Here is a 25,031-nt window from a genome sequence, read left to right as displayed (position 1 = left end):
CAACCAATGTGCAATAATCCAAAAGGACCGCAAATTGATAGACTTCTCCTTTAAATGAACCTTTTCCCAACCACTCAGAACATATTACAAAATAAATAATTAATGTAAAGTTTCACTTATCACAATTGAACCCTTTCTCATCAATGTCACAAATGACATCCTTTGTGACTGTGACAAATGTAAACTATCCCTCCTCGTCTTTCACAGAATCACAGAATCACAGAAACCCCACAGTGCAGATAGAGGCCATTTCGGCCCATCGAGCCTGCACCGACACATATCCCACCCGATCCCCGTAACCCCACGTATTTAATCCCCCTAACTTGACTTGTCTGCAGCCTTTGACGCGGTTGACCACTCCATCCTCCTCCAACGCTCCTCCATCATCGTCCAGCTGGGTGGGAATGCACTCACCTGGTTCCATTCTTATCTATCTACAGTAAACTCTCGTTTAAACGGCACCTAATTATATAATAACCGGCAAAATTCTGGAGTAGGTTTTGAGGCTTCCGTATACTGTATATTTGTGGCTGTGTAACCGGGGTTCTCGTAACTTTTGCCATGTAACCATGGCTCCTGCACCTCTGGTTGAGTAACCGGGTCCCCTGTACCTGTGGCCATGTAACCAGGGCTCTTGCACATGTGGCTGTGTAACGGGGCTCTCATACCTGTGGCAGTGTAACCAGGGCTCCAGCACATGTGGCTGTGTAACGGGGCTCTTGTACCTGTGGCCGTGTAACCGGGGCTCCAGCACTTGTGGCTGTGTAACAGGGCTCTCATACCTGTGGCAGTGTAACTGGGGCTCCAGCACATGTGGCTGTGTAACGGGGCTCTCGTACCTGTGGCCATGTAACCGGGGCTCCAGCACACGTGGCTGTGTAACAGGGCTCTCATACCTGTGGCAGTGTAACTGGGGCTCCAGCACATGTGGCTGTGTAACAGGGCTCTCATACCTGTGGCAGTGTAACTGGGGCTCCAGCACATGTGGCTGTGTAACGGGGCTCTCATACCTGTGGCCGTGTAACCAGGGCTCCAGCACATATGGCTGTGTAACAGGGCTCTCATACCTGTGGCCGTGTAACTGGGGCTCCTGCACTTGTGGCCGTGTAACCAGGGCTCCTGCACTTGTGGCTGTGTAACAGGGCTCTCGTACCTGTGGCCATGTAACCGGGGCTCCTGCACTTGTGGCCGTGTAACCGGGGCTCTCATACCTGTGGCTGTGTAACAGGGCTCTTGTACCTGTGGCCATGTAACTGGGGCTCCTGCACTTGTGGCTGTGTAACGGGGCTCTTGTACCTGTGGCTGTGTGATTGGGGCTCCTGCATTTGTGGCTGTGTAACGGGGCTCTTGTACCTGTGGCTGTGTGATTGGGGCTCCTGCATTTGTGGCTGTGTCACGGGGCTCTCCTGAAGGGATAATTACTAGTCCTAGCCCCTTTAGGGCTACCCCAGATCAGGCGTATTCCTCAGACATTCACTTTCAACTAAAGTTTGAGGTAGCCGAATCCTAAAGATGCTTAATTGGGTCTAAAGATCCGGACTGTCTCTCCCTAAAGAAAAGGAACAACCTGAAAATGTTACCGTCCTCCAGATAGCACTTTTAATAAGTTTATCTAGACTGTAATGTTCCGGATATTATGAGGGTCCGGAAACCCCCCAGAATTCTGCAAAGTGTGTACAGAGATTGAGTTCGCGAGTTTGATACAGAAGTATTATGTGAGACAATTCTTAAAATATATAGATTTATTAAAGAACCAACATATAATTTACAGTTGGTGAGTCAATCGCAACATTAACAGTTCCAAAAAAAGAAAGCTTTACAATTCTATTATCAGAGAACCTACTCTCAAATCTTAACTTCGCTACAGTTTTACAGTTCTTAATTTTATTCAGGATATCCACCAAAATCAAATACAGGACCTTGATCCCCGAGGTACAAAGAGTTGGAGACTTACAGAGCTGGCTCCAAAGCCGAGAATCGCTTTGCCCCTTTAAGCGAGTCTATTATCCCATTTGAGAGTTCAATATTTATACCCTTTTCCAGTGGTATTTGCTTTAAGGTTTTCTGCTGATGTAAGCTAATTATCTCTAGTCATTTTTCTGCTGACCCCTGCAGTTCTTACAGTCACCTCAGCTGGTAGCACTACAGAACCATGTCTCTCCTCTAGGTTTTCTAATTTATCATAAAAAATGGTGTAACAGGTACACTTTACTTGGTACCATTTTTATGAAGGCAGATGTTTGTTACTTTTATGTGCTTCTTTATGAGGTGTAAATTAGAACACCTTATACAGGGTGTACTATTGTTTTGTTCCCAAAGGTTCAGACTTCAGGAGCCTTGAACCTTCTGTTTCAATAAGGTTATCGATTCAGTGTCAACAACTTCTCTTATCTCAATAGCCAGAATGCTATCACAGCTTTTTCATAGTTCGGTTTCTAGATTTCCAGACCCAGTTTGTCATGTTTTAATAAGGCCAGAATTCTTTCATAGAATGGTGTATTTTTCTGAACAGGTTATATGGCTTATTCCTTCACACTCATACCTGTGGCCGTGTAACCGGGGCTCCAACACTTGTGGCCGTGTAACCGGGGCTCCAGCACTTGTGGCTGTGCAACGGGGCTCTCGTACCTTGGGTCATTGTCACTCCATGTCCCTTCTTCTGATCTGAGGTCGGCCAATATATTAATTGCCTCGGTAAGTATACCTCTCTGTTATCCAAAATTTTTAATCAACCGGCACCATCCCGGTCCCATAGGTGCCGGATACGAAAGAGTTTACTGTAATCGTAACCAACGAATCACCTGCAACGGCTTCTCTTTCCGCTCTTGTATCGTTATCTCTGGTTTTCCCCAAGGATCTATCCTTGGACCCCCTCCTATTTCTCCTCTACATGCTGCCCCTTGGCAACATCATCCAAAAACACAGCATCAGTTTCCACATGTACGCTGACGACACCCAGCTCTACCTCACTGCCTCTTCTCTCGACCCCTCCACGGTCCAGAAATTGTCAGACTGCTTGTCCGACATACAGTTCTGGATGAGCAGAAATTTTCTCCAAAATATTATAAATATTGGGAAGACCGAAGCCATTGTTTTCGGTCCCCGCCACAAACTCCGTTCCCTAGCCACTGACTCCATCCCTCTCCCTAGCATCTGTCTGAGGCTGAAACACACTGTTCACAAACTTGGTGTCATATTTGATCCTGAAATTAGCTTCCAACGCATATCCGCAGCATAACAAAGACTGCCTATTTCCACCTCCGTAACATCGCCCATCTCCGCCCTTGCCTCAGCTTATCCACTGCTGAAACCCTCATCCATGCCTTTGTTACCTCTAACCTTGATTATTCCAATGCACTCCTGGCTGGCCTCCCACATTCCACCCTACGTAAACTTGAGGTCATGCAAATCTCGGCTGCCCATGTCCTAACTCGCACCAAGTCCCATTTACCCATCACCCCTGTGCTCGCTGACCTACATTGGCTCCCCGATAAGCAATGCCTCAATTTCAAAATTCTCATCCTTGTTTTCAAATCCCTCCATGACATCGCCCCTCCCTATCTCTGTAATCTCCTCCAGCCCCACAACCCCCCAAGATATCTGCGCTCCTCTAATTCTGCCCTCTTGAGCAGCCCTGATTATAATTGCTCAACCATTGGTGGCCGTGCCTTCTGTTGCCTAGGCCCTAAGCTCTGGAATTCCCTGCCTAAACCTCTCCTCCTCGCTACCTTTCTTTCCTTCTTTAAGATGCTCCTTAAAACCTACCTCTTTGACCAAGCTTTTGGTCATCTGCCCTAATTTCTCCTTATGTGGCTTGGTATTAAACTTTTGTCTTATAACGCTTCTGTGAAGCGCCTTGGGATGTTTTACTACATTAAAGGCGCTATAGAAATAATAGTTGTTGTTGTTGTTGTTCTCTTCTAATGAAGGCCTGTTTGAGGCTGTATTTTCACCTTGAATCCATTTTGTACATATCTGCAGATTTCTCAGTCACCCGTGGGTGAATGGAGGATAGTGAAGCTTATAAATTTGGAACATGCTATTTATAATTTAACTGTACCTGAAACTTGCCTTAGATAAGAACAGCACACTGTTGTGTATATTGAAAATGTTAATGTTGTGCTTGATTTGAAGGTTTTGGAAATCTGAAACAGAAGTTGGGAAAATAAAATGGACAACAATATTGGTAAACAATGATGTAGAACAGCAATGGGAAAGATTTAAAACGGTGTTCAACAGAGTTCAGGAAAAATATATTCCGCTAAAAAACAAGAACAAGCTAAACACTAATGAGACACCATGGATGAATAAAGACATAACGGAAAATTGAGGGTAAGGAAAGAGGCATACACTAAGTGCATGGACAGCAGGGGAGAGCATGACAAGAGAGAATATGAAGAGATTAGGCGAGAAGTCAAAAAGAAAATTAGAAAGGCAAAAAGGAACTATGAAATTAAATTATCAAGGAACATAAAACAAAATAGTAAAATATTTTACAGGCACATCAATAAAAAATGGAATGTCGGGATGGGAATCGGGCCACTAAGGGATGGACAGGATAATGTCACAGGCAGCAATAGAGAGATGGCAGAAATATTAAATAATTACTTTGCTTCAGTATTTACCAGGGAGACAGAACAGGTGGACATGACATTGGATGATGGGATTAGAAATGAAATAACTGCATTACAAACAAAAAGTGGAGAAATATTAAATAAACTAATCAAACTCAAAAAGGATAAAACCCCTGGTCCGGACTGATTACATCCGTGCATTTTAAAAGAATCTAGGGAAGAGATATCAGAGGCATAACTGCACATATTTAATAATTTGTTAGAAAAAGGTGCAGTGCCAGAGGACTGGTGGATAGCTAACGTAATATCTATATTTAAGAAGGGGGATAGAACATGTCCATGGAATTATAGACCAGTCAGCTTAACATCGGTGGCAGGAAAAATAATGGAATCCCTGCTAAAAGAGAGAATAGAAGAACATCTAGAAACCAAAGATATAATAATGAATAGTCAACATTGATTTCAAAAGGGAAAGTCTTGCTTGACCAACCTCATTGAATTTTTTGAAGAGGCAACTGAGAGATTAGACAAGGGTAATGCAGCAGATGTATTTTATCTAGATTTTCAAAAGACCTTCGATAAGGTACCACATAATAGACTAATGAATAAGGTCAGAGAATGCGGAGTTAGGGGACAAGTAGCAGAATGGAAACTGGCTGGCTTCAAGACAGAAAGCAGAGAGTAGGAGTAAAGGGTAGCTATTTAGAGTGGCAGAAGGTGGGTCCTGGTGTTCCACAAGGATCAGTGCTGGGACCACTGTTGTTCACAATTTATATTAACGATTTAGACTTTGGAATCAAAAGCACAGTTTCTAAATTTGCAGATGACATCAAATTGGGGGGATAGTCAATACTGAGGAGGACAGCAACAAATTACAAGAAGACATTAATAAACTTGTAGAGTGGACATACAATTGGTAAATGAATTTCAACACAGATAAATATTAAGTATTACATTTTGGTAAGAAAAATAGGGAGCTCACATATTATCTAAGTGGGGTAGAAGAGCAAAGGGATCTCGGAGTACAAATACACAAATCACTTAAAGTAGCGACACAGGTTAACAAGGCCATTAAAAAAAACAAGCATTAGGGTTTATTTCTGGAGGGATTGAATTGAAAAGTAGTCAAGTTATGCTGAACATATATTGAACCTTGGTTAGACCACACTTGGAGTACTGCGTACAATTTTGATCGCCACATTATAAACAGGATATAGAGGTACTGGAGAGGGTGCAAACAAGATTTACAAAGATAATACCAGAAATGCGAGGGTATATCTATCAGGAAAGGATGAACAGGCTGGGTCTCTTTTCTCTTTAAAAGAGAAGACTGAGGTTTGACCTAATAGACGTCTTTAAAATTATGAAAGGTTTTGAGAGAGTAGACACAGAGAGAGTGTTTCTACTTGTGGGGAAGAGCAAAACTAGAGGCCATCAAGAGTCACCAAGAAATCAAATAGGGAATTCAGAAGAAACTTCTTTACCCAGAGAGTGGTGAGAATGTGGAACTCGCTACCACAGGGATGCATTTAAGGGGAGGTTAGATAAGCATACGAGGGAGAAAGGAACAGAGGTTTATGCTGATAGAGTTAGATGAGGAAAGACGGGAGGAGGCTCGAGTGGAGCATAAATGTTGGCATGGACTGGTTGGGCCGAAGGGCCTGCTTCTGTGCTGTATATCCTATGTAATCCTATCAAGAAGGAGTTAGATATATTTCTTAAGGCTAAATTCATAGAAGATAGGAGCAGGAGTAGGCCATTCGGCCCTTCGAGCCTGCTCCGCCATTCAATGAGATCATGGCTGATCATCCAATTTCAGTACCCTGTCCCTGCCTTCTCCCCATATCCCTTGATCCCTTTAGCCTCAAGAAATATATCCAACTCTTTCTTGAATATATTTAATGAATTGGCCTCCACCGCCCTCTGTGGCAGAGAATTCCACAGGTTCACCACTCTCTGGGTGAAGAAATTCTTCCTCATTTCAGTCCTAAATGGCTTACCCCTTATCCTTAGACTATGACCCCTGGTTCTGGACTCCCCGCCATCCGAAACATCCTTCCTGCATCTAGTCTGTCCAGACCTGCCAGAATTTTATAGGTTTCGATGAGATCCCCTCTCAATCTTCTAAACTCCAGTGAGTATAAGCCCAATCAACACAATCTCTCCTCATACGTCATTCCTGCCATCCCAGGTATCAGCCTGGTGAATCTTCGCTGCACTCCCTCCATGGCAAGAACGACCTTCCTCAGGTAAGGTGACCAAAACTGCACACAATACTCAAGGTGCGGTCTCACCAAGGCCCTATACAACTGTAGCAAGACATCCTTGTTCCTGTACTCGAACCCTCTTGCTACGAAGGCCAACATACCATTTGCCTTCTTAACCGCCTGCTGCACCTGCATGCTTACCTTCAGCGACTGGTGCACAATAACACCCAGGTCTCTTTGCACTTCCCCTTCTCTCAATCCGTTGCCATTCAAATACTAATCTGCCTTCCTGTTTTTGCCACCAAAGTGGATAACCTCACATTTATCCACATTATAGTGCATTTGCCATGTTTCTGCCCAATCACCCAACCTGTCCAAATCGTACTGGAGTTTCACGACATCCTCCTCACAGCTTACCCTCCCACCTAGCTTTGTGTCGTCTGCAAATTTGGAGATATTACATCCAATTCCCTCGTCCAGATCATTTATATTGTGAACAGCTGGGGTCCTAGGACCGATCCCTGCGGTACCCCACTAGTCACTGCCTGCCACTCAGAAAACGACCTGTTTTTTCCAACTCTTTGCTTTCTGTCCGCCAACCAGTTCTCTATCCAAGTCAATACCTTGCCCCCAATCCCATGTGCCTTAATTTTGCACGCTAATCTCTTATGTGGGACCTTATCGAAAGCCTTCTGAAAGTCCAAATACACCACATCCACTGGTTCTCCCTTACCTATTTTACCAGTTACATCCTCAAAAAATTCCAGTAGATTAGTCAAGCATGATTTACCTTTTGTAAATCCATGTTGACTTTGTCCGATCCTGTCACTGCTTTCCAAGTGCTCTGCTATTACATCTTTTATAATAGACTCTAGCATTTTCCCCACTACCAACGTCAGGCTTACCGGTCTATAATTCCCCGCTTTCTCTCTACCACCTTTTTTGAATAGTGGGGTAACATTAGCTACCCTCCAATCCATGGGTACTGTTCCAGAGATCAAGGGATATGGGGAGAAAGCAGGGACAGGGTACTGAATTTGGATGATCAGCCATGATCTCATTAAATGGCAGAGCAGGCTCGAGGGGCCGAATGGCCTACCCCTGCTCCTATCTTCTATGTTTCTATTTATATAGCGCCTTTCATGACCATCAGATGTCCCAAACGCTTTACAACCAATGAAGTACTTTTGAAGTGTAATCATTGTTGTAATGTCGGAAATGCAATTTGCACACAGCAAGCTCCCACAAAAAGCGATGGGATCATGACCAGGTAATTTGTTTTTGTTATGTTGGTTGAGGAATAAATATTGGCTACGACACCGGGGAGAACTCCCCTGCTCTTCTTCGAAATACTGCACTGGAGTTTCAGCCTAGAGTTTTATGCTCAAGTCCCTGGAGCAGGACTGTGAACCCACAACCTTCTAATTCAGAGGCGAGAGTGCTACCCACTGAGCCACGGCTGACACTAGGTTCTCTGAAGAAAGACTTGCATTTATATAGCGCCTTTCACGAACACTGGACCTCTTGAAGCGCTTTGCAGCCAATGAAGTACTTTTTGAAGTGTAGTCACTGTTGTAATGTCACTAAAGTAATATGCATCTCACTGTTTATGTATATATATATAAAAAATATATAAACCAGCTGCCAATGTTCACTGGATTTTGGTATCTGTGTCACTCCTGCAGCAGTGGGGCAATTTGCCCTGCTGTGATTGACTCTGCCGCAAGCTCCGCCCTCTGGCCAACGTGTCACACATTGCGCCTGACGCACGCTTCGTGCCTGACAGGTTGTGCGTGCTGCGTCACGTGTCGGCGGTTGTCGAAACTCAGCTGCGGGTCGGCGGTCGGCCGGTCGGTGTGGTGACGGGAGAAGAGGCGGCGGCGAGAGGCCCCAGCTGGCCGGTGGTAACCCACCCTCCACCGGAGCAGGGGGCGCACGGGTTACGATAACCGCACCGACATGGCGTTGTAAGCCTCTCCCCGCCCCGAGCCGCCGACACGGGCTGTTGGAGCCCAGGCCGCACTCAGGTAGGGCTGGAGTGTGGAGGCAGAGCGCATGCGCAGTCTGGCACAGGTGAGGAGTGGAGTGGAGAGGCTGCTGGGGGACAACCTGTATTATTGGTGGCAGGGACACTCTTATAAATGCAGCCCAAGTAAGCTTTCACCTTTTTGTTTTAGGTCTTTCCAAGTATGAGGGACTTCAGTTACCTGGATAGACTGGAGAAGCTGGGGTTGTTCTCCTTAGAGCAGAGAAGGTTTAGAGGAGATCTGATTAGAGGTGTTCAAAATCATGAGCGGTCTCGACAGAGTAGAGAGAGAGAAACTGTTCCCATTGGCGGAAGGGTCGAGAACCAGAGGGGACAGATTTAAGGTGATTGGCAGAAGATCCAAAGGCGACATGAGGAAAAGCTTTTTTATGCAGCGAGTGGTTAGGATCTGGAATGCGCTGCCTGAAATGGTGGTGGAGGCAGACGCAATCGTGGCTTTCAAAAGGGACCTGAAGGAAAAAAATTTGTAGGGCTACGGGAAAAGGGCAGGGGAGTGGGACTAGCTGAAGTGCTCTTGCAGAGAGCCGGCACGGGCTTGACGGGCCGAATGGCCTCCTTCTGTGCTGTAATCTTTCTATGATTCTATGATCATGCCACGGCTGTGGCTCAGTGGGTTGCACTCTTGCCCCTGCGTCAGAGGGTTGTGGGTTCGAGTCCCACTCCAGAGACTTGAGCACAAAAATCTGGGCTGTCACTCGTTTAAATAGGAACCTATTTGTGAGTAAAAATAACCAACAATGCTTCTTATTCAGTTGTTAATTTGATCAATATGCTCATGCTTAGTTGGGACAGTTAAATGAAATTATGCTGACACTTTTCGCCTCTGAGTCAGAAGGTCGTGGGTTCAAGTCCCACTCCAGGGACTCGAGCACAAAATCTAAGTTGACAGTTCAGTGCAGTTTTGAGTTTGGAGCTCTCTTCTACAAACGACAGTACTGAGAAACTGCTACACTGTCAGAAGTGCCCGTCTACCCTATCAGGTGGATATAAACGATCCCATGGCACTATTTTGAAGAAGAGCAGGGGAGTTATCCCCGGTGTCCTGGCCAATATTTGTCCCTCAATCAACATAACAAAAACAGATTATCCGGTAATTATCACATTGCTGTTTGTGGGAGCTTGCTGTGCGCAAATTGGCTGCCGCATTTCCAACATTAGAAAAGTGACTACACTTCAAAAGTACTTAATTGGCTGTAAAGTGCTTTGGGACATCTTGACATGAAAGGGGCCATATAAATGCAAGTCTTTCTAAGTGCAAATATTGCTTTAATTTAATGGTTCTGGCAGGATCACCGTTATTATTTAAGTATACATGAGCGTACTAGCTGGGTTTGACTGCGCTGCTGATTTCAAGTGGACCTGATCTCCTGCCACAGGGGCTGCTCCTGAGAGGTTACACAAACCAGGGTTGTCTTCCCTGGAATTTAGAAGGTTAAGGGGTGATTTGATCGAAGTTTTCACGATATTAAGGGGCATTGAGAGGGTAGATAGAGAGAAACGATTTCCGCTGGTTGGGGAGTCTATGACTAGGGGACGTAGCCTAAAGGTTCGAGCCAGACCTTTTCAGGAGTAAAGTTAGTAAACACTTATGTGCAAAGGGTGGTAGAAGTTTGGAACTCTCTTTGCTAACGGCTGTTGATGCTGTCAATTGTTAATTTTAAATCTGAGGTTGATAGATTTTTGTTTTAACCAAAGTTATTAAGGGATTTGGGGCAAAGGCGGGTATACGGAGTTAGGCCACAGAGCAGCCATGATCTCGTTGAATGGCGGAACAGGCTCGAGGGGCTGAATAACTGACTCCTGTTCCTATGTGCCTACGCCACCAGGGTTGCCATTTCACATAGCTGTCAGAGCAGACTAGTTTTGTGTGAGCTCAGGCTGTTTGTGGGTACTATAGATTTAATTGCTTTGGCTGTCTCAGATACAAGGTGGCAGGAGTTGGAATTGGCTGGTGTGTGTGTGGTGTGTGTGTCCTTAAAGAAATATAAGAATACCATTTTTTCCTACCCAATTCATTTTATAGCTCATAATGTAATGTAATGTCTTCACTCTTGTACATGCCGGGAAGTGCTGTGAGAAGCTTCAAGGATTGTTTCACAGTGGCAAAAAATTACACTCTGTGGAATATAATTTGCAAGTACAGGAAATTTTCGTTTAACCGGAGGTTAAATGTCCGGCAAGCTCAATCTACCGGCAAAATTCAGGAGCCGTTTCCTATAAGTTTTTTTACTTCTCGTTGCTCTTTTTTTCCAGTCGTGGCTCCCAAGCGTCTAGCTGAAGCTGTTGCTTAGCTACAGAGATGCTTTTAAGCTGCGGCTGACTCTTTTGAAGCTGTTGCTAAGCAACAGGGTTTGTTGTTTCATACGGAGCTGAGAAGCTCCGTATGTTTTAACATTAGCGCTGGTTTATACGGCAGTTTTGATGGGACGGCACCAACTCGGTCCCGTTGGTGCCGGATACCAGAAAGTTTCCTGTAACTTCCATACCATGAGCTAAGGAACATCCATTTCCTCGGCTCTTAATTGGAACTAATTTTTAAGTCACTTGTGCAAAACCAGTAGAATACCAGCGATTCACTTCATAGTCATTTCAGTGTCAGTCTTGACTCCGGGTAGGACACTGTCTCTGAGTCAGGTTACGGGTTCGTGTCCCACTCCAGGCTGACACTTCAGTGCCGTAGTGAGGAAGTGCGACACTGCTGGAGGTTCCATCATTTGGATGAGATGTTAAACTGAGGCCCTGCCTTCTCTCTCAAGTGGACCTAAAATATCCTGTGGCATTATTCAAAGAGCAGGAGATTTCTCCTGGCCAACATTTATCACTTAACCAACTCCACCAAAAAAGATTATCTGGTTGTATTGCATTATGGAACCTTGCTGTGCACAAATTGGCTATACATTTCCCTACAATACAGCAGTGACTAGACTTCAGAAGTGCAGGAAACTCTCGTTTAAACGGCACCTAAATATCCGGAATTCTCTGTTAACCGGCAAAATTCATGCTCCGAAAACAACACAATAACCGGAAATGTTGCCGAGTCCGAGTCTCCCGCGGTGGCCGAGTTAGTCAGTGGGGGTAGTTCTCCAAACTGACACTACTCGGCTTCTTGGCGCTGTCGGACGTCCAATTACTGTATACTGCACATTTCTTGATTTTTTTATTTTTGTTTGTTAAAAATAGCCTTGGTCGACAACCCTCTCCGTCATCCGGAATTTTTAATCAACCGGCACCATCCCGGTCCCGTCGGTGCCGGATACCAGAGAGTTTCCTGTACTTCAATGGCCTTGAAGTGCTTTGCGATGGACCTAAAAGGCGCTAAAGAATGCAAGTTCTTTCCTTACATCCTTAAATTAAAATGGATGCACAAATTACACATATAAGCATAGGGAACCTATAAATAACAAGAATTAAGTAACAGCTGTTGGACTGCATGCTGTAAAGCTGTGCTTGCAGTTGGCGATCACGGCAACCCAACACCAGTGTGTTCCAGTTCTGCCTGCTGCAGGATGGCAAACTTTATTCACACCGATTGAGCTGCAGCCAGGCTGAGCAATGGTTTTGTCTTAAACTAGCTGATCAGCTGTGGCATTCTTCGCTGGGAATCACGATTCTGGAGCACGGTTGCCATGTTTAGCTGCTAAGATAGAGCTGTGCTTTGAACTTGGCCCATTTCTCCCAGGCCGCCGCTCAAGTGCTCCCTTGTGGGGAGGCAGTCTAAACTGGCAAATGCAGCTAACTGCAGGTGCCTGGGAAGGCCTTGGGAATACAGATGCTTGTAAATTTCTGGCTGCAGGCCGGAGGAATGCAGTATTTTTGAGAATTGGTTAACATTTGTAACAAAGCGTGGAGTGTGCCGGACATGTGATAGATGCAAAACTTTATATGAACTCGCTCCCATTTTGCTTTGCACCTATCTTTTAATTGGCTTCTGCATGAATTCAGTATTTACTTAACAGCAATCAGAATTACAAAGTATTAACAGCACAGAAACAGGCCATTCGACCCAACAGGTCTGTGCTGGTGTTTATGCTCCACACGAACCTCCTCCCACCCGTCTTTATCTAATTCCATCAATCAATCCTTCTATTTCTTTCTCCCTCGTGTGCTTATCTAGCTTCCCCTTAAACGCATCTGTGACTTGACAGCAGTAAAACTTCACAGCCTTAAAGGAACAAACACTTGCACTTTACACCATTTAAACGGGCCATCCTCTGACTTGCCATGAACTGCGTTGTAGGTGATTTGCTATTACATAAACAAAATAAGATATGTGAGACATTTGTTATAGATGTGAAGCAATCTTAAAATGCTTCTAACCTGCACTTCTAATCTCCAGCCTAAAATTGACCAGCATGCAGTCGAACTTCTCTATAGCGAATACTTTGGTTCTGTCTTCACAAAGGAGGATACAAATAACCTCCCAGAGATGTCGGGGAACATAGGGTCTAACGAGAGGGAGGAATTGAATGAAATCAGTATTTGTAGGGAAATGGTGTTAGGGAAATTGACGGGATTGAAGGCCGATAAATCCCCAGGGTCTGATAATCTACACCCTCGGGTACTTAAGGAAGTGGCCCTAGAAATAGTAGATACATTGCTGGTCATCTTCCAAAATTCTATAGACTCTGGAACAGTTCCCATGGATTGGAGGGTAGCTAATGTAACCCCACTATTTACAAAAGGTGGTAGAGAGAAAACGGGGAATTATAGACCGATAAGTCTGACATCGGTCGTGGGGAAAATGCTAGAGTCCATTATAAAAGATGTAATAGCAGAGCACTTGGAAAACAGTGACAGGATCGGACAAAGTCAACATGGATTTACAAAAGGTAAATCTTGCTTGACTAATCTACTGGAATTTTTTGAGGATGTAACTGGTAGAATAGATAAGGGAGAACCAGTGGATGTGGTGCATTTGAACATTCAGAAGGCTTTCAACAAGGTCCCGCATAAGAGATTAGCGTGCAAAGTTAAAGCACATGGGATTGGGGGTAAGGTACTGTCTTGGATAAAGAACTGGTTGGCAGACAGGAAGCAAAGAGTTGGAATAAACGGGTCTTTTTCCGAGTGGCAGGAAGTGACTAGTGGGGTACCGCAGGGATCGGTGCTCGGATCCCAGCTATTCACAATATATATAAATGATCTAGATGAGGGAACTAGATGTAATATCTCCAAGTTTGCAGCCGACACAAAGCTGTGTGTGTGCTGTGAGTTGGATGCAGAGAAACTCCAGTATGATTTGGACAGGTTGGGTGATTGGGCAGATGCATGGCAAATGCAGTATAATGTGGATAAATGCGAGGTTATCCACTTTGGTGGCAAAAACAGGAAGACAGATTATTATCTGAAAGGCAATAGATTGGGAAAAGGGGAAGTGCAACGAGACCTGGGTGTCCTTGTGCACCAGTCGCTGAAGGTAAGTATGCAGGTGCAGCAGGTGGTTAAGAAGGCAGATGGTATGTTGGCCTTCATATCGAGAGGATTCAAGTACAGGAACAAGGATGTCTTGCTGCAGTTGTACAGGGCCTTGGTGAGACCACACCTTGAGTATTGCGTGCAGTTTTGGTCACCTTATCTGAGGAAGGATGTTCTTGCCATGGAGGGAGTGCAGCGAAGATTCACCTGACTGATACCTGGGATGGCAGGAATGACGTATGAGGAGAGATTGGGTCGATTGGGCTTATACTCGCTAGAGTTTAGAAGAATGAGAGGGGATCTCATTGAAACTTACAAAATTCTAACAGGACTAGACAGACTAGATGCAGGAAGGATGTTCCCGATGGCGGGGGAGTCCAGAACCAGGGGTCACAGCCTAAGGATAAGGGGTAAGCCATTTAGGACTGAGATGAGGAGGAAATTATTCACCCAGAGATTGATGAACCTGTCGAATTCTCTACCACACAAGGCAGTTGAGGCCAATTCATTAAATATATTCAAGAAGGAGTTAGATATATTTCTTAAGGCTAAAGGGATCAAGGGATATGGGGAGAAAGCAGGGACCGGGTACTGAATTTGGATGATCAGCCATGATCTCATTAAATGGCGGAGCAGGCTGGAGGGCCCGAATGGCCAACTCCTGCTCCTACCTTCTATGTTTCCTCAGGACCAGTGCAAAAGATCATTCTATCAGGGTGTTCACAACCATTTGGCAAGCGTTGCAGTTGCCTTGTCCCAGTTTATCAGAAAAATTACCAATTTGAATTGAGCATCATTTTATTCTGTTTTTTAAAAAAAACGATGCAGCGCAGATTGCTCCATATTATTTGTGCTTTCCTCATTGTGCCTTGCTATTGGGAGTGTTAAAACCAGGGGTCCATTGCAAGCAAGGTTTGTTATAGTGAAGTTAGACTGTATTTGAATCTTCAACGTTCCCTGACCAAAGTTAAAAACTGAATGTTTGAATGGGTGTTTACTTAACAGGTAAATTTCGTGGCCTCTACAGGTGCACAGATCCACTTTAGCAGAAAGATTTATTACATGTTAAGTAATAGAACACTTGCTGTCCTTTCTTCCAAACTTCCATTGCCATCTTGGAGCCACCTCAACCACAGTGACGCCAGCCACTGTTCCTGATTAGGAATAGTCACTATATTTGAATATAAGCTGTGCTTTGGAAGAACCTAATTATTATTTTGGTTGATTTACAGCCACATTTATTTAAAAAAAAGCCATGTGGAAGTGGTACTCCGCAGACGAGCCGCCCCCTGCCGCAGCAGGGGTAAGTATGTCTTAACAACTGTGCTGTTCACATTTATGATGTATTTTCTTTGCAACAAAATGGTTTGTGGACTGCAATTACATGCTTTTGATTGCAGTTTTGAAAAATATGCCTATGAAAGTGCTTTTTGATGTATTAAATTTGAGATGCGTCTTATTTTGTCTCTGGTAATTTTCAACCTTCTTTCATTAAATTGCTGGTGTCTTGTCATTTGTAACTGACTTGAACACTATTATTTTATGACTCAACTAAATTGGAAGGATTGTGGACATGTGATCTCCAGTGCAGGATTTCATATGCTGCTTTATTACTATGTAGGTATTAATTATGTCCAATCCATACAAACAGGCACCGAGCTCCCAGAAGAGTGTTGGCAATCATTCTGTGGCAGATTTAACTGAGCAGCTGGCCCAGAATGAACAACTGGTATTGCAGCTGAAAGAACTAATTCGGGAGAAAGATAACCAGCTTCATGTGAAAGATCAGCAGCTTAAGGTAATATAATTCAGAGAATCCAAGTGCATGTGTTTTTCGCCTTTTTTTTGAGCGAGTTGTTGCAAAGCACTGTATTCTTACACTTCTGCTAGTTAAATTCTAATTTAAAACTTAAGCTCAGAGACTAAAATAGAGGGTACAAGACTGTTGCCTTGTACATTTTATCATTTGACCAGTTTGTGAGTAAAAATGATCAACAATGCTTCTTATTCAGCTGTTAATCTGATCAACACACTCAAGATTAGTTGGGACAGTTAAACAAAAGTACACTGACACTCTTGCCTCTGAATCAGAAGGTCGTGGGTTCAATTCCCACTCCAGGGGCTTGAGCACAAAATCTAGGCCGACACTTCCAGTGCAGTATTGAGCGAACGTTGCACTGTCGGAAGTGCCGTCTTTCGGATGAGAGGTTAAACCGAGACCCTGTCTGCCCTTGCGCATGGACGTAAAACATACCATGGCACTATTTTGAATATGAGGGGAGTTATCCCAGGTGTCCTGGGCCAATATTTATCCCTCAACCAACACAATAGATTATCCGGTCATTATTACATTGCTGTGTGTGGGACCTTGCTGTGAGTAAATTGGCTGCTGTGTTTCCTACACTACAGGAAACTTTTGTTTAACCAGAGGTTAAAAGTCCGGAAAGCTCTCTCTACCGGCAAAATTCAGGAGCCGTTTTCTATAAGTTTTTTTACTTCTCGTTGCTTTTTTTTTCCCCAGTCAGGCGCTGCAAGGCCTGTTGCTAAGCAACAGCTTCAGCTAGAGATGCTTGCAGCTGCAGCCGACTGTTTTGAAGCTGTTGCTAAGCAACAGGGTTTGTTGATTCACACGGAGCTGAAAAGCTCTGTATGTTTTAACATTGCCGCTGGTTTATACGGCAGTTTTGATCTAACGGCACCAGCTCGGTCCTGTCGGTGCCGGATACCAGAAAGTTTCCTGTACAACAGTAGCTACTCTTCAAAAAGTACTTCATTAGGTGTAAAGCGCTTTGGGACGTCCTGAGGTCATTGAAGGCGCTATAGAAATGCAAGTCTTTCTTTACATCCAGAGATAAGGTCTGACTCGACCCCAATACTCCTTTGCTACTGTTTCATGTTGGGCCTTGATAAAGGCTGCAAGCCATGCTGCATTTGTAGTGTGATTGCATCCTTATTCCCAGGGCTGCATTTCTCTTGTAAACCTGCCTAATGTGAAACCTGCAAGTCATAAGAACAGAAGTAGGCCATTCAGCCCCTCGCGCCTGTTCTGCCATTCAGTTAGATCATGGCTGATGTGCATCTTAACTCCATCCAGTCTACCCGCCTTGGTTCCGTAATCTTTAATACCCTTGCCTATCAAATATCTATCACCTGATGGTCCTGATAAAACATTCATTCAAAGCATTGTTCTGTAATGTTGGACTTTGAAACAAAACAGAAAGATCATGTGGTCGCAGTGTAACACTTGATTTATTTTATTGCAGGAAGACAAGGAAGCCTTTGAGGCAAAGATTTCCAAAATGAAGCTCCAGACAAAGGCAAAGGTCACATCACTTACTGCTCAGCTGGAGGATGTGAAGAAGCAACTTGGTGCTTCTGGTTCTAAGGACCAGACAACAGGGAAGCACAAGGTGTGGCACGTTACTGACATTATCTGTACCTGATGACTGATGCTAAGACAACAGCCTACTGATGGAAGTACATCATAGGCATCACGCAAAGCAGAATTCTATGTTGAATATCGTTGCTTTAAATTTTGCAACAAATGTTTTATCCTCTCAAAGTTTTGACTGAGTTACAGTTCACATATTTGTATAAGTCTGTTGATATTTTTGCTATGTGGCTGAAATGATTGACATGTTTTCAAAGGCATGGCCTAGCAAAACAACCAAAGGTGAGATGAGGAGAATTTCTTCTGATGAAGGGTTTCGACCTGAAACGTTGACTCTGTTTCTCTCTCCACGGATGTTGCCTGGCCTGCTGAGTGTTTCCAGCATTTTCTGTTATTTAGAGTTTCTTCTATGTTGTTGGGACCTGGAACGCACTGCCTGAAAGGGTGGTGGAAGCAGATTCAATAATATCTTTTAAAAGGGAATTGGATAAATACTTTAAAGGGAAAAAAACTGCTGGGCTATGGGGAAAGATCAGGGGAGTGGGACTAATTGGGCAGTTCTTTCCAAGAACTGGCACAGGCGCAATGGGCCGAATGGCCATCTTCTGTGTTGTCTCATTCTCTGATTCTCTGTTGTCATTTGTGATGTGTGGGGGGAAAAAATGCAATAGGCACCATGTGTTTAAGCAGTATTTAACAAAAGCCTGCAGTAAATTGTTAATAAAATGCGGATATTTTAATGAGGACAGATGGATTGAACTTGCGTGTATGATTTAAATGCAGCAATCCAGTGATGGCGATCAGGAGCATGCAGCTGCAAATCGAGGTAAAATTTTGATGTTGAGGAAAAAGATTGAAGAGCTGGAATCGCAGCTTGCCAAAAAAGATTCAGAATTGAAGAATAAGGTTAGATTATTTTTTTTTACGTATCTGCTTAGTTTGCTTGTGCTGGGATATTTGAACTACAAATCATGACATCTTTCATTTTTAATAACGTGCAGCTTACAGAGCTGGAAGCCCAGTTGCAGCGTGGCTCCAATATGGACATGATGCTTGCTGAGAAGGATAAGAAACTGGCTGAAAAAGAGGCCTACATTGTTGAGCTGCAGTTAGCTGCTGCTTCAGATCATGCACCTCAACAAACAATTCTGCCGAGTGAAGAAATTAAGGTGAGCCTTAAGGAAAATTCATTACAGCATTAAACACACTTCCTCATTCGGTTCCATTAGAGTAAATTTGGCTTCTTCATCCGCAACACTACTTTGCTATTCCAGTGTCCGCCGCTATTAACGTGGCCGATGGGATGCGCATTATTTAGGATTTTGCTTTTTTTCTGTGTCTAGATTTGAGAGCAAATTCAGTTCTCCTGCACTCGAAGGCAGTTAATGCTGACTCATGCCTTACATTAACCCCCTTGATTACCAATTGCCTAACCGAGCATTTAAATTCTGTGGCTTCTGTCCGCAACAACAGCAATGTGCATTTATATAGCGCCTTTAACGTAGTAAAACGTCCCAAGGCGCTTCACAGGAGCGTTATCAAACAACATTTGACACCGAGCCACATAAGGAGGTAGGAGGACAGATAAAAGTGGTAGGTTTTAAGGATTGTGTTAAACTTCTTTTCTGTAGATTTTAGGGGTTGAGTTTTGTAGAGAAGAATTATTGAACTATGGTATACACATTTGCCGAAGAAACTAAATGCATTGTATTTTTTGAATGAAGTCATTAAAGGTTTAAAGGGTGTAAATGTGTTGTTGCAGCTGAAGGGGAGGAGCCTGTGCTTTTATTACTGGTTGCTGGTTGTAACCTGTATGAAATACATGTTCTCTATCTTGTGTGATGATGCCAATTCAGAGGCTGACAAATCAGCAGGTGGACCTCCCAGCGAACATTAGATGCTGAATTTACCGAGGTGTTGGAAACGGTTAATACTGATTACTGAGCTACAAGGAGGCAGAGCTAATTGTTTATGGTTACTGACTCACCGAAGGGGTGTAAGTTTGTTATAGCAGGCATTTTAGCCACAGCTTCATACTCAGAACTTGCTGGATACAAATGAATATTCGAGCCCTTTTCCTAGTTTGGCAGTACCTTTGCTGCATTGATATATGGTGGGACGTTAACGAAGGATTCTATGGGACTTTGGTCTCACATAATGCTTTTTCTATCAGATGTGTAACCCAAGCTGTGAGAACTACTAAGCCTTCAGTGCTTTTATTATTTTGGAACAGTGAGTTAAAGAATGCTCTGTTATCTAGTGTAATCTGCTGTGTTTGCTCTAGTTTCTGTTTCATTTTGTTTAATCAACCTCATTCGTAATTTGAGATATCCTGTCTCTGTGTTAGTAGTCCATCGCTTTGATCTGGGGCTTATGGTGGTAACCCACGTCATCTCCCATGTGCAACCTTTTGGTAAACGGTTCCTTATTCAACCTTCTGTCCCACATTACTTCATGTATAGGGTCACCCTTTGGTTCATTCGGCCCGTGGGCTTGTCTGTGGAAGTGTACCTTTGTGTTGGGCACGAGAAGTCAGAGTCTCGGAATCAGAGTGTCATAATGACACAGAAGGGGGTCATTCGGCCCATCGAGTCTGTGCCGGCTCTCTGTAGAGCAATCCAGTCAGTCCCATTCCCCCGCTTTATCTCCGTAGCCCTGCAAGTTTATTTCCCTCAAGTGCCTATCCAGTCTCCCCTTGAAAACATTGAGTGCCTCCGCTTCCACCACTTCCATCGGCAGCAAGTTCCAGGTCCTCACCACTCACTGCGTAAATTTTTTTTCCTCACATCCCCCCTGTATCTCTTGCCCAAAACCTTAAATCTGTATCCCCTGGTCCTTGTACCATCAACTAGTGGGATCAGCCTTTCCCCGTCTAGCCTATCCCAAATCATCATAACCTTATACACCTCTATCAAATCACCCCTCATCCTCCTTTGCTCTAATGAAAACAAATCCAGCTTCTCCAACCTGTCCTTGTAGCTAAGATCCCTCCTCCCCAGAACCATTCTGGTAAATCTCCTCTGCATCCTCTCAAGGGCCTTCACATCCTTCCAAAAGTGTGGTGACCAGAACTGGATGCAATACTCCAGTTGTGGCCTAACCAGCGCTTTATAAAGGTTCAGCATAACTTCTCTACTTTTGTACTCAATACCTCTATTTATGAAGCCCAAGATCCCATATGCTTTGCTAACCACTCTCTCAATATGTCCTGCCACCTTCAGGGACCAATGCACATTAACTCCCAGGTCCCTCTGTCCCTCAGTACACCTGAATTGTAACTAAGAGTACAGCACAAAAGCACTACTGTAGACTTTATCTGTTGGGCACAACATTTTCAGGCTAAGAGCATTGACTGGAAACGTTGACTCTTTCTCGCGATGCTGCCGGACCTGCTGATGTTTCCAGCATTTACTGTTGTTACTGTAAACTATTTGTTGAGTTACTTTTAAAAGGAAATTGACCACAAATTCTTGTCCATTCTGATGCTGTAGAGGCTGGAGTGAAATACGCAGAGGATTCTATTACAACCTGTCTGTAGATTCTCATGTCAGTGTGTTTGATTGTTTTGAGATCGATTTTAGACATATGTTGCCTTTAAAAAAAACAAGGTGCTGATTAAACAAACCAGATTGATCCAGATGATAGGACTGAGAGTAAACTTTAACCAAATGAACTGCAGCATTTTATTTTTAGAATTTGGCATTCTGAAATGTAGAACAGATGTATAACATACAATTTAAAACAATTCTTCAATCTGTAATGTTTTCAAAGTCTTGTAAATAGATTGCATATTCTCCGTCACACTTAATTTGTGTAATTGAGTGTCAGCCGTGGCTCAGTGGGCGGCACTCTCACCTCTGAGTCAGAAGGTTGTGGGTTCAAGTCCCACTCCAGAGACTTGAGCACAAAAATATTTGCTGACACTCCACTCCAGTGCTGAGGGAGTGCTGCACTATCAGAGGTGCCGTCTTTCGAATGAGACGTTAAACCGAGGCCCCGTCTGCTTTCTCAGGTGGACCTAAAAGATCCCATGGCATTATTTCGAAGCAGTCCTCCCCGGTGTCCTGGTCAGTATTTATCCCTCAATCAACATAACAAAAACAGATTATCTGGTCATTATCACATTGCTGTTTGTGGGAGCTTGCTGTGCGCAAATTAGCTGTCACGTTTCCCACATTACAACAGTGACTACACTTCAACAAGTACTTCATTGGCTGTAAAGTGCTTTGGGACGTCCTGAAGTCATGAAAGGTGCTATATAAATGCAAGTCTCCTTTCTAACATTTTCCCTCTCGCATTAACCTATTATAGGCTGTGTATGCTCGCACTCACTGTGGGGCCTGCTAGTGTAATTAGAGTTGTGTATCAGGCCCAACTCAGTACAGGCAATGTTGCACTTCACCCACTACATTGTGAACAACTATCTGGAGTTATTTTTTTTCCCAATTCCAGACTGGGCCATTAATGCAGTTGTCTGCTTCTGCTCTTCGGGTTGTGTGCCTGACACTCATTTGTTCCAGGCTCCACTGCTGCTATGTATTCGGGCTGCCATTCTCACAGTTAGACCACACTGAGAGTAGTGTGCACAGTTCTTATCTCCATATTATAGAAAAGATATAGAAGGACTGGAGAAGGTGCAAAAAAAATTATAAGGGTGATCTCAGAACTGAGAGGTTATATCTATCAGGAAAGATTGAACATGCTTGGAAAAGAGAAGGCTGAGGGGTGACCTGATACGGGCCTTGAAGATTATGAAAGGGTTTGATAGGGTAGAGGTAGAGAAAATGTTTCCACTTGTGAGGGAGTCCAAAACCAGGGGCCATAAATATAAGATAGTCACTATAAATCCTATAAGGAATTCAGGAGAAACCTCTCTACCCAGAGAGTGGTGAGAATGTGGAACTCGCTGCCACAAGGAGCAATTGAGGCAAATAGCGTAGATGCATTTAAAGGGAAGCTGGATAAACACATGAGTGAGAATGGAATCGAAGGATATGTTGATGGGCTTAGATGAAGTAGAGTGGGAGGAGGCTCGCGTGGAGCAGAAACACCGGCATAGACCAGTTGGGCCCAGTGGCCTGTTTCTGTGCTGCACATGCTATGTACAGGAAACTTTCTGCTATCTGGCATGGACGGGACTGAGCTGGTGCCGGTCTATCAACAATGCCGGAGAATCAAGCGCTATAGTTAAAAGATACGGAGCTCAGCGCTCTGTCTAAAGCAACAAACCCTGTGCTTCAAAACAATCAGCACAGCTTGCAAGCGTCTCTGTAGCTTAGCAACAGCTTCAGTTAGACGCTTGCACAGCCAGAAATGAGTAAAAAAAAAAGTAACTAAAAGTAAAAAAAAAAGTTATCTGAACCGACTCCTGAATTTTGCCGGTTAACCGACATTTCCGGTTATTTAGTGGCCGGTTAATCGAAAGTTTCCTGTAATCCTGTTGTTCTAGTCTCTCCCACTACCAGTACAGATTGTGAGAGTGTTTGATACTAGTGGAGGCAGAGTTTATCCATGCTGCTCAGCAGATGTGAAACCGCTTCATGAACTGTGGCGGTTAGAGGGTGGTTTCACTGTTCGTGCAGGGGGCCACTCTGTTAGCTTTAAACTGAGAGGTTGTGGGGAGCTTCAGATAATAGGATTGAGTGTGGTTGGAACAGACACCAAAAAATAATGTGGACCAAAGGCGGGGGAATTGATAATAAATGAACACCTTGATGTGCAATAAAGAATATGAAATGTGAGGAAAACAAACCAAGAAAGAAAAACAGAAAGGGAAGGAAAAGGGAAGCAAAGGTAGTATTTCACATGTCATGTGGTGATGCCACCATTGCCCTTTGTAGCTTTAATCCTGCAGAAACTGGTTCAACACGTTAATACATGATCATCCTGTACTACTTGGTGAGCTTGTGAAGTGTATAGTTCTTTATCTGATCAACTCAAAAAACCTTTAATATTCATAGGATGAAGTTATTTGTACATCCACTCCCATGTATATAATTATTCGTAACTTAGTCTGTTTGTACAAGCCCTTTCTTTCAAACTTGTCTTTCCTTCCAGCCTGGTTTGAGGAGACTTCTGATTGCAGACTGAATCTGGTATGCATGGACATTTACAGTCATGCTTTTTTTCCTCGGTGAAAATGTAATAGTTAATGTAGATGTGTCCAGATTGAATCCGTGTGGATAGTACTGCGAAACAAATCTCAAACTTGTTTTAATTCTCTCATTTAGACGGTGCAGGATCAGGTTGCAGGGAAGGAACCTTCTGTCAGTGACTTGCACTCAATGGTTTACAGTCTGACCAGAAAGGTGGAGGAGAGTGAAGAACGGTTCAGTCTTCTCCAGGAACAAGCCGACAATCTGAAGGACCAGCTCAACAAAGAGAAAACCCAGTATCAAGAGAAGGAAGCAATGTACATGAAAAATGTGAGTACAAATAAACTGCAATCAGGATAGCAGTATTCTGTGTGAAGTGATCTACCTTCACGAAAGCACATAGATATGTCCGTGGTTCGCCGCCTTTGTTTGTAGCTTAAAATAGGCAGGTGACAACCACCTCTAGTTTTATGGTGCAAATGTTTAACATTAAGTTTAACTTTGTGTGGAACAATTTTGCATTGTACAATGGAGTGGATGTTTCAAGGTTGCATGGTCCAGCTTTTTTTAAATGCAGATAAAGGCAAATTATTGGTAAAACCTTTTTTCAGTAAGATAGCTGTGTAGGCAAGCGGTCAAGAGCTTGTTGGGTTTCTTTAAGTGTTAGCATTTGGTCTCTCATGCTTTCCTTAAAGGAAAGGTGTCCTGCAGATAAGGGCATCTGGGACCTGAGTGAACAGGGAAACCAACAGGGATTTCTCCTTCACCAGCGAGATTTAAGGATTCGGAAATAAACAGCAGAAGGACTGAGAAGTAGGGCAAATTCAATGTCAAATTAGGTACATAAAGAGAGGGAAATCAAGATTGGATTAAGAGAGGGAGATAAAAAAGAGAACAGAAAGGAAAAGTAAAAAAAAACATTTAAAATTCGACATTTTTAAAATCTCCTAAATCAACTCACAACCTGAATGAATATTACCACACTTCTAGTAGTTACTTTGCGGTGTCGGAGAGGTTGATCGGCCGTCATTAAAAGGGTGCTTCCACGTGTAATTACAAGCCCTAAATATCTGCGGTGGGTTCAGTTTGTATCTACCGTGCAAATACAAGAACTTCAATGCATTTCAATGGTGAGGCAGACAGCGAGATGCCGTTTTCGCAAAGCTAACAGCAGAGCTGTGTAACTTGGACAGCAACTTTTAGATAGTTGCATTAAATCGTGCATCTGCCCCTCGCCTGAAGTAGCTGTACCATTTACGCATAAGTAACAGCGAGTGCCATTAGCATCACAGTTATTTTGAC

General features: G+C 43.7%; 1 protein-coding gene across 1 annotated transcript in view; it reads left to right on the top strand.

The window, feature by feature from the left end:
• Positions 1-8,571: 8,571 nt before the first annotated feature.
• LOC147107130 (uncharacterized) overlaps positions 8,572-25,031 on the top strand; it is a 93,498-nt gene continuing 77,038 nt past the window's right edge. The window contains 7 exon segments of the mRNA XM_086008226.1: positions 8,572-8,808; positions 15,476-15,546; positions 15,895-16,041; positions 17,507-17,653; positions 18,418-18,540; positions 18,636-18,803; positions 23,865-24,059. Coding sequence (XP_085864352.1) covers positions 15,499-15,546; positions 15,895-16,041; positions 17,507-17,653; positions 18,418-18,540; positions 18,636-18,803; positions 23,865-24,059 — 828 coding nt within the window. The 5' untranslated portion in view covers positions 8,572-8,808; positions 15,476-15,498.

Source organism: Somniosus microcephalus, chromosome 15 (genome assembly GCF_052327205.1).
Source record: "Somniosus microcephalus isolate GS21.2 chromosome 15, FLI_Smic_1.0, whole genome shotgun sequence".
Classification (NCBI taxonomy): Eukaryota; Metazoa; Chordata; class Chondrichthyes; order Squaliformes; family Somniosidae; genus Somniosus; species Somniosus microcephalus.
Note: the sequence above shows the minus strand (reverse complement) of the source record. Positions and strands in the feature narration are given on the sequence as shown.